The sequence below is a fragment of the Narcine bancroftii genome, chromosome 2 (assembly GCF_036971445.1).
Source record: "Narcine bancroftii isolate sNarBan1 chromosome 2, sNarBan1.hap1, whole genome shotgun sequence".
Classification (NCBI taxonomy): domain Eukaryota; kingdom Metazoa; phylum Chordata; class Chondrichthyes; order Torpediniformes; family Narcinidae; genus Narcine; species Narcine bancroftii.
In genome coordinates this window covers 187,824,951-187,846,248 of record NC_091470.1, presented here as the reverse complement: position 1 = coordinate 187,846,248, position 21,298 = coordinate 187,824,951, and the positions used below count along the sequence as shown (strand labels likewise).

Below are 21,298 nucleotides of genomic sequence, written 5' to 3'. Positions count from 1 at the left end.
CTCTCATCCTCTGGGGAAAGGAGGAGGCTCCACCTCTCCCACCGGGTGCCCCATGCCTCATCGCCCATTCCCCATGACAAACTCCACTCCCCTAGACACACCTTTGGTTAATAGACATACCATACACCCTGCAGTCCACTCCTGGTCACTCCTGCAGGGCACAGATAGACCCCATACCCTATGTTCCAGACCCGTCCGCCCACATCTCCTCGGTATACGGACAGCCACCCCCATGCACACCCACCTGTATGATTCCAGTGCCATTTTTGAAGTTGCTGAAGGACCGCATCACGTCCTGGCTCAGGTTCTCTACCGACTGTTTCCACGTGGCAGCAAAGCCCCGAACTAGCTGCACCACATGTCCTGGGATGGGGTAACAGGGTCGTCAGTACCTCTCCTCTGCTGGTCTGGGGTCATGGGGGATGGGCGACGAGGTGTGGGGCACACCAGGACTAGCCTGTCCGTCTCCGTTTGGAGAGAGGGAGCCTCCTCTTTTCTCCAGAGGATGAGAGGGACCCTCCATCCGTCTCTCGAGGATGGGGAATAAGGAGCCTCCCCATCTCAGTGGGGGAAGAGGGGACGGAGAAGGAGCATCCTGTGCCCAGAGAGGGTGGAGAGGAGTCCCGAGGGGTGGTGATGAGGCTACACTGCACTGGGCTGATAACTTGGGAGCAAATGCTTCTGCCGAGGAGTCAGCACGAGGGGAAGGCGGGGGGGGGGGGGGAGAGGGGGGAGCATGGGTCAGACATCTGCATCGCGTGAGGTGGGGTGACCAATCTTCTCTAGGACCAAGCTCACCTTCTTCAGCCTTCAGCTTCTCCATCAGCCCCTTCTCCATCAGTACCTCGGCCTCCTTTACAAATGCGATCATTCCCCCAAATGGCGGTGAGAGGATTTCCTCGATGAACTCCTGCCGAAGAATGCACGGATCAACGAACTCCCCCGCACAACCACATCCCGCCGCACAAGAAGTCTGGGCTCTGGTGACCCAAAGACAACCACCTTCCCAAACTGGAGACACAGGACTGGGGGGGACGCACAATGTAGAATTGCACGGCAGAGAAACAGGTCATTTGGCCCAACACTTTAATGCTGACCATGCTGGTTCCATTTGCCAGCATTCAGCCCATATCCTTCTCAACCCATCCTGCCCACGTATCTGGCTGAATGTCTTTTAAATGCTACAGTTTCTCCTACTTTGACTCCTCTCCTATATCCCCACCACTCTGTGAAAATGTTGCCCCTCAATCTTTCCCCTTAAACCCATTCCCCTTTGTTTTACGGGAAAAAAAGACAATGATTCTTCACCCAACTTCCCTCCCTCATAATTTTATGGACGCATCCTGCCTAGAGGTCAGTGACCACTGGAGTTCCGCAGGGATCTGTTCTTGGAACCATGCTCTGTGATTTTTAGGGAGGCATGTTAGCGTAGCGCCAGCGATCGGGTCCGGGGTTTGAACCTCGCGCTGTCTGTAAGTCTGTAAGTACATACTCCTCGTGTCTGCGTGGTTTTTCCCCGGGGGCTCCAGTTTCCTACCACCATTCAAAATGTACAAGGGTATCGGTTAATTGAGTGTAAATTGGGAGGTGTGGACTCATGGGCCGAAATGGCCTGATACTGTGTGGTATGAATACATTTAAAAAAATTAAATGACATAGATGAAGAGGCGGAAGGATGGGTCAGCTAAGTCTGCAGATGGTATGAAGGTTGGAGGAGTTGTGGATAGTGTTGAAAGTTGTTGTAGGTTACAGCAGGATGTAAACAGGATGCAGTATCCGGAGAAGTGAGAAGTGATACATTTCAAAGGTCAAATGTGAAGGCAGATACTGGGTTAATGGTTGGATACTCAACAGTGTGGACTTTGGACCTTGGGGGTCCAAATCCATACTCTCTCAAGGTCGCCACACAGGTAGATAGGATAGTTAAGAAGGCCTGTGGGACGCTGGGCTTCATTAGTTGGGGAATTAAGGAGTTGTGAGGTCATGTTTCAGCTCTATAAATCTCTTAGGAGACCACACTTAAAGAGTGTTGTGTTCAGTTCTGGTCACAGGAAGGATGTGGAAGCCATGGAGAGGGTGCAGAGGAGACCGACCAGGAAATTTCCTGAATTGCAGAATATGTCTTAAGAGGCAAGGTTAGCAGACCTGGGGCTTTTCTCTTTGGAGCGAAGGATGAGAGGAGACTATTAGAGGTCGACAGGATTCTGAGAGGCATGGATAAGGTGGACGGCCAGCGCCTTTTTCCCAGGGTGGGAATAGCAAACACCAGTACAAAATGAAGGGAGGAAGGTTTTGGGGAGACGTCAGGGGAGTTGTGGGTGCCTGGAATGCCCTGCCAGGAGTGGTGATGGAGGCTGGGACAATAGGGGAACTTCAGAGACTCTTAGACAAGCACATGGATGAAAGAGGGTTTTGTTTTTTTCTTTGGTCGGCACAACATCATGTGCTGAAGGGTCTGCACTGTGCTGTGATGTTCCATTTAAGCCTTTGAAGGATCTCCCCCCCCACCCCACCTCTGGCACGCCAAGGAGAAAAGGCCCAGTCTATCCAACCTCTCCTTTAACAAAGGTGGTTTATTCACTGACAAGAAGAAATCAGGATGACAATATTTTAGCCCTTCGAATTGCACATTATTTACAGTGGCATGGAATTGGAGCAACGCTGTTTCAGCGTCAGAGACCACCCATGTCTGCGTGTACTCCGGTTTCATCTCACCCTTCAAAATGTACTGGGGGTTGTTGGTTAATCGGGCAGCACAGGGTCAGGGGCTGAAAGGGTGGTGTATGTCTAAATTAATTTACAGGCATCCTGTGGAGACGGGGAGCAGAGGTTGTGATCCGAGGTGGAGGCCGGCGTTTAAGCCCCGTGCCGCTCGCAGGCAGGCAGGAGTGATCACTGACCTGGGTCCGAGCACCAAGCAGCTGCTGGAAACTCTCCACTTCCTTGCTGTCGTCTGTCGCCCTCTCCTGTAGGGACAAGGAATAAGCTCACAAGGGCCCCACTGTAGCTGACCGGACTACCCAACCATAGACTAGACCAGGACCACCAGAAGGTCCCTCTGTACTACCAAAATACCACTTCTTTCTTGCACTGTCTACGACTGTGAACACATTAGATGCTATTGGTATAAAACGACCCTGGAAGTTCCACCCAAAATGTGGTTTTGAGCGATGCCCCATTGGATGCAGTTAAAAGCAAATCACAATATTTTAATAATAAGTGATCAGTTAAAGGTTTACATTTTTAAATAAACCACCATCAGCTCCTGCAACAAGCCACTTAAAGCCTGTTACAGAGCTGGTGGCAGTTGGACCGGGCAGATGGACCCCGCGGAGGAGCGCTGAGACTTCGTAAATGACTAACGGGGAATGCGTGAGATTGCGGCGGTGTTGAGACTTGGTCGTCAAGGAACGGGAGTTTAGGCACTTTGTATAGGACAATCCAAAACAAAAACAGAACTGAGTTTTAACCCTTTGTATTGACCTAACTTTAAACCAGTGGTTCTCAACCTTTTTTTTTCCGCTCAAATCCCACTTTTAAGTAATCCCTCTGCCATCAGTGCTCTGTGATTAGTAAGGGATGTGGGTGGAAAGAAAAAGTTTGAAAACCACTTTTTTAATCGTACCTCATTGACTTGTTATGTGCACCGTTTCAGAACCCCAAAGGAAATGAGCCAATTTTCTCAAGCAAAATATTTCAGCAACAATTGGGTCTTGAGCAGTGATTCACAACTCTCCCTTCATGATCATTGTAGAACTACAGAAATCACTGACCTGGAGACATTCCCTGGGGTAAATATAATGGCAGGGGATCCCGGGATATCACTGACCCGGAGACGCTCCCCAGGATAAATGTAACAACAGGGAATCCCGTAATATCACTGACCCGGAGACGCTCCCCTGGGTAAATGTAACAACAGGGGATCCCGTAATATCACTGACCCGGAGGCAATCCCCAGGATAAATGTAACAACAGGGGATCCCGTAATATCACTGACCCGGAGGAAATCCCCAGGATAAATGTAACAACAGGGGATCCCGTATATCACTCACCCGGAGACGCTCCCCTGGGTAAATGTAACAACAGGGGATCCCGAGATATCTCTGACCCAGAGACGCTCCCCGGGGTAAATGTAACAACAGGGGATCCCGGGATATCACTGACCTGGAGACGATCCCTGGGGTAAATGTAACGACAGGTAATCCCGGGATACCACTGACCCGGAGACACTCCCCGGCGTAAATGTAACGACAGGGGATCCCGGGATATCACTACCTGGAGACGCTCCCCGGGGTAAATGTAAAAATAGGATATCACTGACCCAGAGACGCTCCCCGGGGTAAATGTAATGACAGGGGATCCCACGATATCACTGACCCGGAGACACTCCCCGGGGTAAATGTAACGACAGGGGATCCCACGATATCACTGACCTGGAGACACTCCCCAGGGTAAATGTAACAACAGGGGATCCTGAGATATCACTGACCCGGAGACACACCCCAGGGTAAATGTAACAACAGGGGATCCTGGCATATCACTGACCTGGAGACACTCCCTGGGGTAAATGTAACAACAGGGGATCCTGGGATATCACTGACCTGGAGACACTCCCCGGGGTAAATGTAATGACAGGGGATCCCGGGACATCACTGACTTGATCCACAGAAACCCAAACTAACATAAATTCTTCCATACATTTTTAAAACATTTTTCAAATGTGATGATAAATTATAAAGTCTAATCTCATTAGTTTAATTATGGCTCATGTTAAGGTGATTAAGTTAGAGAATGATGGTGTGGCTGTGCAGGAACATCCACACAGAAGCAGGCATTTGACATAGACAGTTCTGGGACCAGAACATCTACCCGGCCGCTATTTCCGAGTGGATTCCCCAATGTGATATGCCAGGATTTGAATCAATGATGCTGGGGACTTTAACGATGAGCTGAGGGAAATGAGTGAAAGACCACTTGGGTGAGCACCCCCACCCCCCAGGAGCGGAGAGCAGAGACTCACCATTAAGACACCCAACATCATGTCGTAGTTGTTGATGAGAAAGATCAGCTGCTCCTTCCGGGAAGCAAACTCCGCTGCCATCCGAAGCACAAAGTTCTCCACTTCCACCTGCGCAGGAGGAAAGCCCACAGTCACTATAGGCCCATCGGCTGGTGAAGGGGGTTTAAACGCAGGGGTGAAGCAGGCACGGCTGTGAGAGAGGTCCGAACAAGTACGGCACTGCGCGTCACGCTGCGGGGAGCCGGATCGACCCTCAGCCAAAGCCATCCACTCGACAACACGGCCCCAATTTGTTGGTCAGGTGCTTGATGCATGGAGCCAGGTCCTGAGCGCACAAGCCACACACTGAGCTTCATCCCTCAGGGCCAGAACTGACGATCGTGCGCACGCACATGCATGTACAGTTTCGTTTTGCACTACCAATCTCAGGGTTGTATGTGATGTCATGCACGTACACTGACAATAAATCTGAACTCTAAATCTGTCACATCAATCCAAAGAGCAGAAGGATGATAAGAATGAAGGGAGGAAAATAAATCTCATGATTTAGGGCATTTCTCTTTTGGAGCGAAGAAGGACGAGAGGTGATTTAATAGACGTCAGCAAGATTACGGGGGGGGGGGGGCAGAGATAAGATGGACAGCCAGCACCTTTCTCCAAGGTGGGAGTGGCATACTCCAGAGGACGTCTGCGCAAGGTTTAAGGGAGACACTCAGGATTTTTTTTTAAAAACACAAGAGTTATTGCTTGGAAAGCACTGCCAGGGGTTGTGGTGGAGGCTGTGACAATAGAGATATTTAAGGTACTCTTAGACAGGTCCGTGGATGAAAATAGAGGGTTATGAGATAGGGAGGGTTTAGTATTTTTTGGTAGGAATTAATAGGTCAGCACAACATTGTGGGCCGAAGGGCCTGTACTGTTCTGAATTTTTCTATGCAATCCAGGGTGCACTTGCGCACACGCGCATACACACACATACACACACGCCCACAACTGGGCGTTATCACACCCACACACGCAGAGCTGGGTGTTTTATCACTACTGGCACGTGGAAAAGCACGTTGATCTCCATGGAATGCCAGACGAAGGCTGTCCTGCCCAGTCTGAGGGTGGGGCAACTTTCTCGCTGGAAAATGCCCGGATCACCCCACTGACCTGTAGCTGGGCCAGTAAGCTGTGGGTCTTCTCATTGGGGTAGGTTTGGTTGATGCTGACAATGGCAGACGAGAACTCTGCGTACCTTCTGGTGACCTGCGGTGGAAGGAGCAATGGTTAAATTCAACAGGGGCCAAGGCCAAAAAAAAAAAATCATACAGGTACAGAATATTTTATCCGAAACCCCTTGGGACCAGACACTTTTCGGATAATTGAACAAAAGGAACGGCGGTACGTTAAGTAATTGGCTGATTTCAGATTCACGCCAAATGAAGGTACACCAACTAGAAGGGTCTCTGGACCTGGGGGGGGGAGGGGGAGCACTGCTGGTTGGCAGGGGTGGGGTGGGGGCGCAACGGACCATCTGCTTTGAATCAGGTGTTGGTATACGGCAAATCTGAGGCGCTGCACTTTTTGTTTTGAAAATTTTATTTAGAGTTTTACAAACTCATACAGGTGTGGTTGGGGAACAATCCTCCCCTTTTGCAGGTCATTGTTTGTTGAGTCTTTTTTCTACCCCCCCCCCCCCATCCCTTCCCACTTCAACATCAATAAAGGCATGAAAATCAATTACTAAAATTTCCTGAAAAAAATGTGGGAGAGGGGGGCGGGGAGAAAGAGTCGGCAGGACCTTTAAATTGTCTCCTCGTTTACTGTATTTCAAGATGTGTGATTCCATTACTCACTATTCAGAAAGGCCCTGGGAAGGTTAATCACACCTGCGTTCCAATGTGCTGCAAGTACAGCTGCCACATCTTAACGAATACATCACATCTCCCTCTTAAATTGTGGATAATTTTCTCCAGGGGAACACGGCTCTGCATCTCCATGTTCTATCGTATTGTGCTTAGCTGAGAGTTGGATTTCCAGGTAACCGTTATGCATTTCCTGGCCACGCCAAGGCAGCCCTCATGCATTGAATGTGGTCTTGGACAATCTCGGACGCGCGTCCACAATATCCCCCAGCTGGAACAGTGCTGGGCCCTCTGGACTCTGTTTTGTCCCCGCTGGCGCCCAGAAAGTAAAGATTCCCTAGGGTTCCACTAATCACCGACATGGACCGACGTGAGTTGAGCGTGGGTTGTGTCGGGTCATGTTTGTCACCAAACGCGAATTTCGGAGTGCAGACGACATCCGTGGAAAAAAATGTTCGGTTTTCTGATAAGATTGCGAACCTGAATTCTTTTTCTTTGGCTTGGCTTCGCGGACGAAGATTTATGGAGGGGGGAAAAGTCCACGTCAGCTGCAGGCTCGTTTGTGGCTGACAAGTCCGATGCGGTACAGGCAGACACAGTTGCAGCGGCTGCAGGGGAAAATTGGTTGGTTGGGGTTGGGTGTTGGGTTTTTCCTCCTTTGCCTTTTGTCAGTGAGGTGGGCTCTGCAGTCTTCTTCAAAGGAGGTTGCTGCCCGCCAAACTGTGAGGCGCCAAGATGCACGGTTTGAGGCGATATCAGCCCACTGGCGGTGGTCAATGTGGCAGGCACCAAGAGATTTCTTTAGGCAGTCCTTGTACCTTTTCTTTGGTGCACCTCTGTCACGGTGGCCAGTGGAGAGCTCGCCATATAACACGATCTTGGGAAGGCGATGGTCCTCCATTCTGGAGACGTGACCCACCCAGCGCAGCTGGATCTTCAGCAGCGTGGACTCGATGCTGTCGACCTCTGCCATATCGAGTACTTCGACGTTAGGGATGAAAGCGCTCCAATGGATGTTGAGGATGGAGCGGAGACAACGCTGGTGGAAGCGTTCTAGGAGCCGTAGGTGATGCCGGTAGAGGACCCATGATTCGGAGCCGAACAGGAGTGTGGGTATGACAACGGCTCTGTATACGCTTATCTTGTGAGGTTTTTCAGTTGGTTGTTTTTCCAGACTCTTTTGTGTAGTCTTCCAAAGGCGCTATTTGCCTTGGCGAGTCTGTTGACTATCTCATTGTCGATCCTTGCATCTGATGAAATGGTGCAGCCGAGAAAGGTAAACTGGTTGACCGTTTTGAGTTTTGTGTGCCCGATGGAGATGTAGGGGGGCTGGTAGTCATGGTGGGGAGCTGGCTGATGGAGGACCTCAGTTTTCTTCAGGCTGACTTACAGGCCAAACATTTTGGAAGTTTCCGCAAAGCAGGACGTCAAGCGCTGAAGAGCTGGCTCTGAATGGGCAACTAAAGCGGCATCGTCTGCAAAGAGTAGTTCACGGACAAGTTTCTCTTATGTCTTGGTGTGAGCTTGCAGGCGCCTCAGATTGAAGAGACTGCCATCCGTGCGGTACCGGATGTAAACAGCGTCTTCATTGTTGGGGTCTTTCATGGCTTGGTTCAGCATCATGCTGAAGATTGAAAAGAGGGTTAGTGCGAGAACACAGCCTTGCTTCCCACCATTGTTAATGGAGAAGGGTTCAGAGAGCTCATTGCTGTATCTGACCCGACCTTGTTGGTTTTCGTGCAGTTGGATAATCATGCTGAGGAACTTTGGGGGACATCCGATGCGCTCTAGTATTTGCCAAAGCCCTTTCCTGCTCACGGTGTCGAAGGCTTTGGTGAGGTCAACAAAGGTGATGTAGAGTCCTTTGTTTTGTTCTCTGCACTTTTCTTGGAGCTGTCTGAGGGCAAAGACCATGTCAGTAGTTCCTCTGTTTGCGCGAAAGCCGCACTGTGATTCTGGGAGAATATTCTCGGCGACACTAGGTATTATTCTATTTAGTAGAATCCTAGCGAAGATTTTGCCTGCAATGGAGAGCAGCGTGATTCCCCTGTAGTTTGAGCAGTCTGATTTCTCGCCTTTGTTTTTGTACAGGGTGATGATGGTGGCATCACGAAGGTCCTGAGGCAGTTTTCCTTGGTCCCAGCAAGGCTTGAAAAACTCATGCAGTTTGGCATGCAGAGTTTTGCCGCCAGCCTTCCAGACCTCTGGGGTGATTCCATCCATACCTGCTGCTTTGCCACTTTTCAGTTGTTCGATTGCCTTATATGTCTCATCCTGGGTGAGGACCTCATCCAGCTCTAGCCTTAGGGGCTGTTGAGGGAGCTGGAGCAGGGCGGAATCTTGGACTGAGCGGTTGGCACTGAAAAGAGATTGGAAGTGTTCTGACCATCGGTTGAGGATGGAGATCTTGTCGCTGAGGAGGACTTTGCCATCTGAGCTGCGCAGCGGGCTTTGGACTTGGGGTGAGGGGCCGTACACAGCCTTTAGAGCCTCGTAGAAACCCCTGAAGTCGCCAATGTCCGCGCTGAGCTGGGATCGTTTGGCGAGGCTAGTCCACCACTCATTTTGGATCTCCCGGATCTCCCAGCGCGGAATGCCACACTGACCACCGGCTGGTTCTCTGCAAGCTCAACCTTCACTTCAAGCCAAAGCCCAGGAACAGTAAAGCCCCCAGAAAGAGGTTCAATGTTGGAAACCTGCAGTCAGACGAAGCGAGAGGAAACTTCCAGGCAAACCTCAAAGCAAAGCTCGACGATGCAACCCTCACGGACCCGTCCCCTGAAACCCTCTGGGATCAGTTGAAGACTACCATACTGCAATCCATTGAAGAGGTACTGGGCTTCTCCTCCAGGAAAAACAAGGACTGGTTCGACGAAAACAGCCAGGAAATCCAGGAGCTGCTGGCAAAGAAGCGAGCTGCCCACCAGGCCCACCTTACAAAGCCGTCCTGTCCAGAGAAGAAACAAGCCTTCCGTCGCGCATGCAGCCATCTTCAGCGCGAACCTGAATTACCTTGAAGTCAAAAAGCAAAAACAACTCTGGGCATGGTGGAAATCAGAAATAAAAGCAGTGGGTCAGGGAGAGAGTCTGTGGAACAATTGGTTCTCGTTGGAATTTAGGAGAATTGGGGGGGGGGGGGGGGGCGGGTGGTGAGATCTCTGAAACATTTTGAATGTTGAAATGCACGGAAAGATGCAAGTGGGAAGTGAAGGTTGAGAAAAACTGCTCTAGACCCAATGGTTACTGAAACATTTTGCTTGAGAAAAATTGTCATTGGCCCATTGCCTTTGGAATTGTGAACCCATGCACATAACGAGTCAATTAGGGACGATTAAAACAGTGGTTTTCAAACTCTTTCTTTCCACCCACATCCCACCTTAAGCAATCCCTTACTAATCAAAGAGCACCTATGGCATAGGGAATAAAGTGGTATGTCTCTTCTTCTCTCTTTGGCTTGGCTTCGCGGACGAAGATTAATGGAGGGGTAAGTGTCCACGTCAGCTGCAGGCTCGTTTGTGGCTGACAAGTCCGATGCGGGACAGGCAGACATGGTTGCAGCGGTTGCAGGGGAAAATTTGTTGGTTGGGGTTGGGTGTTGGGTTTTTCCTCCTTTGTCTTTTCTCAGTGAGGTGGACTCTGCGGTCTTCTTCAAAGGAGGTTGCTGCCCGCCGAACTGTGAGGTGCCAAGATGCATGATTTGAGGCGATATCAGCCCACTGGCGGTAGTCAATGTGGCAGGCACCAAGAGATTTCTTTAGGCAGTCCTTGTACCTCTTCTTTGGTGCACCTCTGACACGATGGCCAGTGGAGAGCTCGCCATATAACACGATCTTGGGAAGGCGATGGTCCTCCATTCCGGAGACGTGACCTACCCAGCGCAGTTGGATCTTCAACAGCGTGGATTCGATGCTGTCGGCCTCTGCCATCTCGAGTACTTCGATGTTAGGGATGAAGTCGCTCCAATGAATGTTGAGGATGGAGCGGAGACAATGCTGGTGGAAGCGTTCTAGGAGCCGTAGGTGATGCCGGTAGAGGACCCATGATTCGGAGCCGAACAGAAGTGTGGGTATGACAGCGGCTCTGTATACGCTTATCTTTGTGAGGTTTTTCAGTTGGTTGTTTTTCCAGACTCTTTTGTGTAGTCTTCCAAAGGCGCTATTTGCCTTGGCGAGTCTGTTGTCTATCTCGTTGGCAATCCTTGCATCTGATGAAATGGTGCAGCCGAGATAGGTAAACTGGTTGACCGTTTTGAATTTTGTGTGCCCAATGGAGATGTTGGGGGGCTGGTAGTCATGGTGGGGAGCTGGCTGATGGAGGACCTCAGTTTTCTTCAGGCTGACTTCCAGGCCAAACATTTTGGCAGTTTCCACAAAACAGGACGTCAAGCGCTGAAGAGCTGGCTCTGAATGGGCAACTAAAGCGGCATCGTCTGCAAAGAGTAGTTCACGGACAAGTTGCAAGTGGTATGTGAATGGAAAGAAAAAGGTTGAGAACCATTGGTCTAAAACAAGAAGGCAGATCTTCAGGATTAAAGGGCACCCACTTAAAACAGAGATGTGGAGGAATTTCTTTAGCTTGAGAGCGGTGAACCTGTGGAATCTGTTGCCACAGGCGGTAGTGGAGGCCAAGTCATTGGGTGTATTTAAGGCAGAGATTGATAGGTTCCTGATGACCCAGGACATCATGTCATGGGGAGAATGCTGGGCAGTGGGGCTGAATAGACTATTTCTGCTCTTACATCTTATGGAGAGAGAACATTAAGGGTTCAAGTCTAATAAAAGTCCATCACATCAAACATTAACTCCTCTTTCCATTGATGCTGCCTGGCCTGATGAATATATACAAGTTTTCTGGGCTTCAGTTCCAAGCACTGTGGGTTGAAGCACGTCCTGGACATTGGTAGTACAGCAAGGAAGTAAGCACTTACAGCCCTTCAGGCTCACCAGCAGGGCATAGGGTCCCCAAGAAAGCTCAAGGATCCTGCAGTTACAGTTTACTGTGGGGATGACCCTAACAACAGCCACAACCAGAAAAGCGGCCAAACAATTGATGGACCAAGTTAGGAGTGTAACACTGCAGAAAAAAACACAAAAAAATGCTGGAGGAACTCTGATCTCGCAGTGTTCACAAGAGGTAAAGATATATCGCCGACGTCTCAGGCCTGAGCCCTTCTTCAAGGAATAAGCAAAGAACAGGAAGGCATCAAAATAATGAGGCGGCACATTTAGCTCAACGCTGTTAAGAGTGCCGGTGATTGGGACCGGGGTTCGAATCTCGCACTATCTGTAAGGAGTTTGTATGTTCTGCATGGATTTATTCTGGGTGCTCCAGTTTCCTCCCACCGTTTAAAACATACCAGGGTTGAAGGTTAATTGGGCGGCACAGGATCATGGGCCTGTTACCATGCATATCTCTAAATTTAAAGACAGTGCCGGCTGGGGGAGGAATCCAGACCAACAGCCAAATGGTGTTAATTGGATACGATAAGAGGAAAGATGAAAATTTAGCTCTGTGAAAGGAGAGGGAGAAGGGAGCAAGACAGAGCTGGGGAATGGCGACCTGGGGGGGTGTGGGTGGGGGGGTTGTTTAATGAAAGACAGAGAAGTTAATGTTAATGCCATCTGGTTGGAGGGTGTCCAGACGGAAGATGAAGTGTTGCTCCTCCAATTTGCAGGTGGTCTCAGTCTGGCAGGGCATGAGTCCATGGACAGATACATTAGCAAGGGAATGGGATGGGGAACTAACTGAAAGGAGGGTTGAAGGACAGTCTTCAAGAATGGGGGTGGGCGCACTTTATGGAGGGAACATCAGAGTTCGGAAGGCCTGGCTGCCCAGGGTGGGACAAAGTTTCTATCCCAGCAGAGAGGCACGAATTTTATTCCAAGATTCCTAATTGCTCCCAGGAGCTGCCATAGAATACTTTTGGGTGCCAGAATCAGGGATCTTTCAGCCATTCATATTCTATAGCATGCAACGGGCTAACCAAGTCGTCTGCCCATGTCTAAATGTCGTATCCATTGTAATCGACCCTGCCTCTTCCACATCTGCATGGCTTTTCATTCCATGTGCCATGTGGAAAAGTTATCCCTCAGGTCTCTTTTATAACTTTCCCTATTATCTTGTGCCTTCTACTTTTATATCTCCACACCCGGAGGAAAACAGGATCATTTTATGAAGCTCTGTGAGGTTCCCCTCAGCCTCCTACGCTCCAGGGAGAAATGTACGTCTCTCTGATGTTCCATTATATTTTAAGGCCACCAGTCCCAGTAAGGTGAATCTTTCTGTACCATTCCCAGCTCAACTACTTCTCTGAAGCTCAACTATTCAGTTCTGGAAGACTAGTTTAGTGAGTCAGCCACTGCGGAATGCAGTAGATGTTACCTCCATGCAAGCTGGGACCCAGTTCTGCAAAGGACAATGTTAGAATGTGTACGATCATGCTCTTTGGTAGATGGAAATAAAAGGGCAGGCTATTCTGTGGAAGGGAGGTCATTCAAAATTTGGAGGTGCAAAGGGACTTGGGAATCCTCGTACAGGATACTATGATGGAATATTTGGGAATGTTTTGGGGAGAATTTGGTAAAATTAGAGGAGGTTACATACATATACACACTTTAAAATAGATCTTATTTGAAATACTGAGGAATTCATATTCAGTGACTTTACAGAAACTATGGAGAATGCTATGCACATTCCACAAGTAGGTGCCAATTGAGATGATGTCTTGAAATGAATAGACTATTGTCTTGAAAGAACAACCAGAGTCAGGTTGTCTGTTTTTGACCTCTCTACAAAGTGCTCACTCAAAGGTCATTGAGAGCTTCTTGTTTACCTAAAACAACAGATTGGAGCAGAAGACTGACTCCTATTGTTTGCTGGAGAAGGTCGGGGGTTTTGCAAGTGAGAGAGAGAAGGACATGCTGCTGGGAGTTTGAATCTCACACAGAGAGACAGATGGAAGTCTTTGACTACGTGTGACACACACAGCTTAACAAGCCAGGAGAAACTTGTTGGAACTGAAACAGAAGCTCCAAAGTGGCAGATGGCTGGAAGTGCTGTCTGTCTGATGTTTCTCTTGGAATAAGCGGAACAGAAAGGAACTCTGTGGTAGCCTGAAAGAAAGAGATTATCATCTGGAGAATCCTGATGTGGCAAGTTTCATCAGCAAGACATTGAGGTGACTAATGGTGATACCTCAGTTGACAAAATCCTGGAACAACACATCTCTCTCTGCAAACCAACAAGAACCTTCATGAACGGTAAACATTTACCTTTTGAGCACCAAAGCCTGGTGAACTTTATACATGTTAAATTCTGTGCACAGAATAAGAATTGCCTGCAACCAGTGAACTTGGAAGAATGAGAAGTGAGATTGAACTGTGAACCAAGGAACTTTTCTTAAATTTACACACACATTACATACATACATGTGTGCTTAGAACTAGAAGGGAGTTAAGTTAATAGTGATAAGTTAAAGTTTGATTCTGTTTTCATGTTTAAAGATAATTAAGAACAACTTTTGTTTAAGTAACTACTTGTCGTGGTGAATATCTATTGCTGCTAGGTTTTGGGTCCTTTGGGATCGTAACAATTCCCTAAATCGGTAGTGAAGGCGACGAATGCAACGTTGGGATTCATGTCTGAAGGAACAGGATACAAAAGCAGGGATGTGATGCTGAGGCTTTACAAGGCACTGGTGAGGCCTCACTTGGAGTACAGGGTACAGTTTTGGGCTCCTTATTTAAGGAAGGATGTGCTGGCACTGGAATTCAGAGAAAATTTACAAAAATGACTCCTGGAAACTTGGATGGCTCTTGGACTGTACTCCTTGGAGTTCAGAAGAATGAGGGGAGACCTCATCGGACCATTTCGAATGTTGAAAGGACCGGACAGTGTAGTTGTGACAGTTATTTCTCTTGGTAGGAGAATCAAGGAGAAGTGGACACAACTTCAAGTTTGAAAGGCGCCTATTTCAAACAGAGATGCGGAGGAAATTCTTTGGCCAGAAAGCCGTGAACCTCTGGAATTTGCTACCATGGACAGCTGTGGAGGCCAAGTCATTGAGTGTATTTAAGACAGAGGTATCTGAATAGTCAGGGTATCAAAGGCAGGGGAGTGGGAGAATGGATCAGCTTATGATGGCATGGCAGAGAGGACTCAAGTGGTCAAAAGGCCGACTTCAGCCTCGAAACCTTGTGGTCTTATGGACAATGTTCAGGGACCATGGACCTGATGAACCAGCCAAAGGTCTGGGTGTTCAGCGACAGCCACGCAGCGCGAGGTTCCTTACGTAGTGCGGTCGGGTGTCGAGGGCACCCAGCTTCTGGGGGTCCGTGTTGCGAATGCTCTGAATGTTCAGCTCCAGGATGTACTCAAACCTTGGCCAGAGGATTTCCAGCAGGGTATCCCAGTACCTGGGGAGGACACACATAGTTACTCGTCGAATAATGCACTCTTGCAAAAGTGTTGAGAACGTGTTCTCACCAAGACCACCACACCCCCAGCAGCAGCAGGAGGTCAGAATTGTAGAGCACAGAAATAGGCCCCTCAAGCCCACTGTGTGGTACTGTGGAGGGTACTTGGTGGGAACCTGGCCAGAAGCCACCACATTTGTCGAACAAGGTCAAGACCACCTGGGCTGAGCACTCACTCACACAGGTCAACATAAAGTCAAGTTTATTGTCATCTGAACAAGTACAACCCGATGAAACAGCGTTCTCTGGTCCTCGGTGCAAAACACACCGACACACAACTAGGCATAACATACTAAGAGACAAACAATGCATGTGCAGGAGAAGTATTTCAGCTATATAAATAAATAAATAAATAGATAGAGAGATGTTGTTTCATGAATAAGAGTCTCAGAGGGTCAGTGTGAGCAGTTCCTTTGGTCGTTCAACGTTCTCACTCCCCGTGGGAAGAAGCTGTTCCTCAGCCTGGTGGGGCTGGCTCTGATCCTCCTGGATCTCTTTCCCAACAGGAGCAGCGGTGGAAGGGGTCCTCAATGATCCCAGTAGATCATGTCAATTGATTTGGGGGAGGGTGTAGGGGGGAGACTCTCGTGATCCTTTCTGCCACTCATGATCCTGTGGATTGACCTCCAATCCATTTCTCTGCAGCAATCGTACCACACTGTGATGCAGTCGGCCAGAATGCTCTCAACGGAGCTCCAATAGAAGGCTGACAAAATGGCGGCTGGAAGCCTCGCCCACTTCAGTTTTCTCAGGAAAAGTGCAGTCGCTGTTCCTGACAAGTGAGAAGATGTTGAGTGTCCGCGATAGGTCACTAGTGAAGTGAACTCCAAGGAACCTGGGGCTCTCCATTCTCTCCACTACAGAGTTGTTGATGTGTAGTGGAGGGTGGTCATTCCTGGTCTTCCTGAAGCCCACGATCATCTCCTTCGTCTTGTCCATGTTGAGCCTCAGGTTGTTACTCTCGCGCCATTTCACGAGATTTTCCTCCTCTGCTCCGTAGAGCGACTCATCCTTGTTGCTGAAGAGGGCGACGACTGTCGTGCCATCTGTGAACTTGGTGACACTGTTGGAGCTGGATCTGGTGAAGCCGTCGTGGGTCAGCGGCGTGAACAAGAGCCGGGCTGAGCACATGGCCCTGAGGTGCGGCAGTTGCTCAGCGTGACGGTGCTCGACGTTCTGCCACGGACCTGGACAGAATGGTCCTTCACTGAGGAAGTTTAGAATCCAGTTTCAGAGAGGCATGTTGAGTCCCCCTGACCAGGAAGAGGGTATAAAACCCGACACATGCAGCAGTTGGGTCTCTTTTCCCCCAAGAACGAACCCGAGCTTCACTCCAGATTAGGAGCCAGAGCCAATGCTGGAGAATCAATGTCAAGGTGTGTGCCAGTAACAGGTACGGAGTTTTGTGGTGCCCATTGATGAACCATCATCGTATCAGGCTTCTCTTTTCCTTATTTAATGTTGGTGCTGTTCCTGCACCAGGTCAAGGGGTGGTGGGTACTGTTGTTTTATTTTCCTCTACTGTATATCCATATCTAGCGCGGTTTATAGTTATAGCTTGTTTAGTTTGATTAGGGGACATTGCCTCAAGATCCAGGGCAGTAGATTTAGGACGGAGATGAGGAGGAATTGCTTTTCCCAGAGGGAGGTGAAATTCGCTGCCCATTGAAGCAGTGGAGGTGACCTCAGTGAATATACTTAAGACAAGGTTGGACAGATTTTTACCTAATAAGGGAATTATGGAGAAAAGGCCGGTAGGTGGAGATCAGCCGTGATCTCATTGAATGGCGGAGAAGGCTCGACGGGCCGGATGGCCGACTCCTGCTCCTATTTCTTAGTTGCATCCGATGCGATTGCTTTCTGTACCTTGAGAAAGCGTGAGTCCCTGTGACGAATTTCCCTTGTGGACAAGTGAAGACTGTTATTACATTTGATATGTACCCAGACTCATTGCTTTTCGAACCTGTCGAACTTGTCCTTCACACAATGTGTCAATGCTGACCTTTTTGCCCAGTTACAGTATTCCCATTGGCCATATCTTTCTCTGCCTTGCCTGTCTCTGGAAGGAGGCAGAACAGACAATGTTGGTCAGAAAATGGCCACTGGGTTCAAATATCAGAGCCCACAAGTTTGGTGAGGCAGCTGGGTCCAGAAGAGATGACAGACAAACTTCTTTCTCTCACAGTTGTTTAGATAACGTTGGGGTTCAACTCAATACATCCCTCAAGGTCGCTGCTCAGATTGATGGGATAGTTAAATAGGCCTATGGGATGCTGGGCTTCATTAACAGGGGGTTGAATTCAGGAGTCAAGAGGTCATGTTGCAACTCTACAAATTTCTGGTGAAACCGTACATTGTGTTCAGTTCTGATCACCTCATTATAGGAAGGATGTGAGAGCTACGGAGAGGGTTCAGATGAGATTTACCAGGATGTTGTCTGAATTGGGAAACAAGTCTTATGAGGTTAGCAGAGCTGGGACTTTTCTCCTTGGAGACTTGATAGAGGTCTACAAGATAATGAGAGGCATTCACAACCAACACCTGTTTCCCAGGGCAGGATCAGCAAACACCAGAGGACATCTGTACAAAGTTAAGGGAGGGACGTTTAGGGGAGACATCATCAGGGGTTTTTTTTTAAAATACATGGAGAGTTGTGGGTGCCTTGCTGGGGTTGGTGGTGGAGGCTGAAACATTGGGGGCATTTAAGAGACTCTTAGACACATGGATGAAAGGGTTACAGGGTAGAGTGGTTTTAGTACTGTTTTTGGGTCAGCACAACAACAAGGGCCGAAGGGCCTGTACTGTGCTGTATCGTTCCATGTTAAAGACACTGGAAAACCTCAGTGTCAGTCAGCCCCTGTGGAAAGAGATAGGGCCAGTGATTTGCACAGATGAGTCAGCAAAATCAACCTTCACTAATATCACACCAAGTGAAACACAAAAGCTTGCAGACAACATGGTTGAAGAAACTCAGTGGGTCAAACAGGGTATTTTAGATCGCAAAGATAAAGATGCATAACCAACATTTCAGGGTTGAGCCCTTTATCAAGGTCTGAGCAAAATGTAGACAGGCACCTGAACAAAATGGTGGGGGGGGGGTGAAATAGGTGGGTAAGGGAATGAGGACACAGCAATAAACAGGGGGAAGAGAGGGAATGACTGTGAATGGAGAGCTGGAGGAAAGGAGACGGAAGGAAGAGAGGGAGAATGGGGATAGGGCTAGCAGTAGCCGGAAAAGTCGCTGGCAATGCCATCCGGTTGGAGAGTGCCCAGACCAAATATTAGATGTTGCCCCCTCCAATTTACAGGTGGCTGTTGGGACCTCCCTCCCTGATCCACCAATTACCTCCTGTTTGTGGGGCTGTGCTCCTCCCCTCCACCATTTTGTTCAGGTGCCTGCCTACATTTTGCTGAAGGGCTCAACCCCGAAACGTTGGTCATGTATCTTTACCATTGCTATATATAATACACAATGTCAGCCTGTCGAGTTTCTCTGGCACAAACCACATCGAGATGTTTCAGATGAAAGTGGCTCAGGTAAAGTTCTTGTTAAGGGGCCATGACCAAGAGGCAGAAATGAGAGAGCACTCCAGGGAATATAACATGGCTAAGTTCAGGCTGTGGGAGAATGGGAGAGTGAAAGGAACACTGCCATCAGACAATGATGCTCCCAGACTTACAGGAGCACACTTTCTTTTTTAACAATGGCAAAACTTGAAGGGCAGCAACCCTGAATTGAGAAACAGGAAATGTTGAAAAGACACGTGTAAGGTAGCACCTCTAGAGAGAAAAATGGAATGGACCCTTCACAACAACGGCCTTGAGCAGAACTGGGAAAGGTGAGCAGTAAGATGCAGAGAAAAGCAAGGAAGGTTAAGGGGGGAGGTTGCGGCTGGATGCAGGGTCAGAGAGATCAGATGAGGTTGGAGTGAGGTTGGCTCCTCTGCAACTGAGGGATCTTCAGCACCCTTCATAATCTTCGGGACAAAAACACTTTCCCACCCCCCTTTTTTATTTGCCCCTATGCTCCAGTTTTACATTTGTAATCAAACAATTCACATGTGATTAAAGTGCACGTTCCAGATCTTTGTCCCAAAAATTATGAAGAGTCCTAGCCAAAATCAAGCAGGCAAATCCAACAAGTAGTGAAGATGGCAAACAACATTTTTGTCCTCAGTGCAAACGGGTTGGAGTTCAGGAATTGGGAGGTTTTGTTGCAGGTGTACAGGTGTTGACCTGGAATCCTGTGCACACTTCTGCTCCCCTTGCCTGAAGTGGCATTGATGGCAGTCCGCCAGGCTAATTACTGAGATGAGAGGCTGGTCCCATCAAGAGACTAAACAGTTTGGGCCAGCATTCCTTGGGATTTTGAAGGAATGAAGGGGTGACCTTATTCGAAAGTACAAGATCGTAAGGGAGTAGATGTTGAGGCGTTCCTTCTAGCATAAGAGTCAAGAGCCACAAAAAAGGGGTGAGTGCATCTGAAGGGGCGGAGGGAAGAAAACAGTGAAACTACTGCAGGAAGGAGAGAAGAAACTACAGATGTTGGAAATGCAAAGACAGGAGATGGAGATCTGAAATTGCCAAGTAATCATTCAGTCTCCAAGGAGCTGGTCAGTGTGGTTCCTCAAAAGGATGTCAAGGTAAAGGGAGAGGAGGGAGTGGACTGGAGATTTGAGGGGCAGTAACTGTCTGTTTCTCTCTCTCTCTCTCTCTCTCTGCAGATGCTGCCAGACCTGCAAATACTTCAAAATCACATTTTTTTTAAGTTAAAAATCAAAACCTCTCATTACTTATCGACAGCAGGGACGTTTCGCTTTGCTGTGATGGTCCTGAAGCGGAGGATGATGTGAATGGACAGGAAAATCGCAATACTGTCAAAGCAATCTGCAACGTAGGTGGCCATGTGTTTCTGAAAGAAAGAGGAATGACTTACAAATGACTGAAAGACCCACATCCTGAGACCTGTGGGCAGCATGGCTACCCTTAGGTGTTAGTGCAAGGCTATCACCGCCCCAGTGACCCAGGTTCGAATCTGACGCTGTCTCTCAGGAGTTTTTTTTTAACGTTCTCCCCACGTTTATGTGGGTTTCCTCCGGGTGCTCCAATTTCCTCTAATCCTTCAAAACGTACAGGGGTTGATTGGGTTGGGCCGGAAGGGCCTGTTACCATGCTGTCTAAAATTTAAAAATAACATACAAACTCCTTATAAACTACATCAGATTCGAACCCGAGTCACTGGCGCTGTTACCGCTACACTAATAGTGCCGCCACTATTTCCTGTAATGGGACAGCCAGACACAATACTCTGTGTGGTCCTAACCAAAGTTTTATACAGGTGTAACATGACTTCCCGCTGGCAGAATCACAGACGGCAATGAGGAAGCATAGAGGGGAGAGAGAGAGACCAGCTAGTTGTGCTGCCACAACAACAACCCCTTGCACTCAATGTCAGCAAAACCAAGGAGCTGATTGTAACATCAGGAAGAGGAAATCAAGAGAACACGAACCAGGCCTCATGAGGTTGGGGGGGGGGGGGGGGGGGGGGTGTAATGGAGAGGCAACACCACCAACAGATGGCGCTGCTGCGCTCCTGTTTGGAGGACACACTACCTGTCAGCCAAGGTCAAATACTCACCGCAAGCCATCAAGGTGACCCTTACGATTGGTCCACCTAAACAACCAGGTGCTGCAGTCCAGGTAGACCCCCAAACTCAGCCCTGACCTTCACCCAATTGGCCTAGGTGAATCACCTCAGTTCGCCCCTGCACTTGGCTTTGAGCCATTGGCCACAGCAAACGGGGCCCACACACCCTTACGATTGCCCCCCCCCCAGCTTTGCCCCCAGAACTATAAAGGACTATGTGCCCCTTCGTTCTGTCTCTTTGGACTCCTCGTGGTATGCAAGTATCACCTTCCACACTGGGTTGTGAGTCTTGAGGCCTGGTAGCTAG

The 21,298-nt window shown here is 48.9% G+C and overlaps 1 protein-coding gene across 1 annotated transcript in view; it reads right to left on the bottom strand.

Moving 5' to 3' along the window:
• Positions 1-21,298, bottom strand: part of vps52 (VPS52 subunit of GARP complex) — a 58,871-nt gene that overhangs the window by 2,246 nt on the left and 35,327 nt on the right. Inside the window, exons 13-19 of the mRNA XM_069919610.1 lie at positions 20,138-20,256; positions 15,161-15,284; positions 6,176-6,271; positions 5,021-5,128; positions 2,901-2,966; positions 799-910; positions 245-363 (exon numbers count right to left, since the gene is read on the bottom strand). Coding sequence (XP_069775711.1) covers positions 245-363; positions 799-910; positions 2,901-2,966; positions 5,021-5,128; positions 6,176-6,271; positions 15,161-15,284; positions 20,138-20,256 — 744 coding nt within the window. The remainder of the gene's footprint in view (positions 1-244; positions 364-798; positions 911-2,900; positions 2,967-5,020; positions 5,129-6,175; positions 6,272-15,160; positions 15,285-20,137; positions 20,257-21,298) is intronic.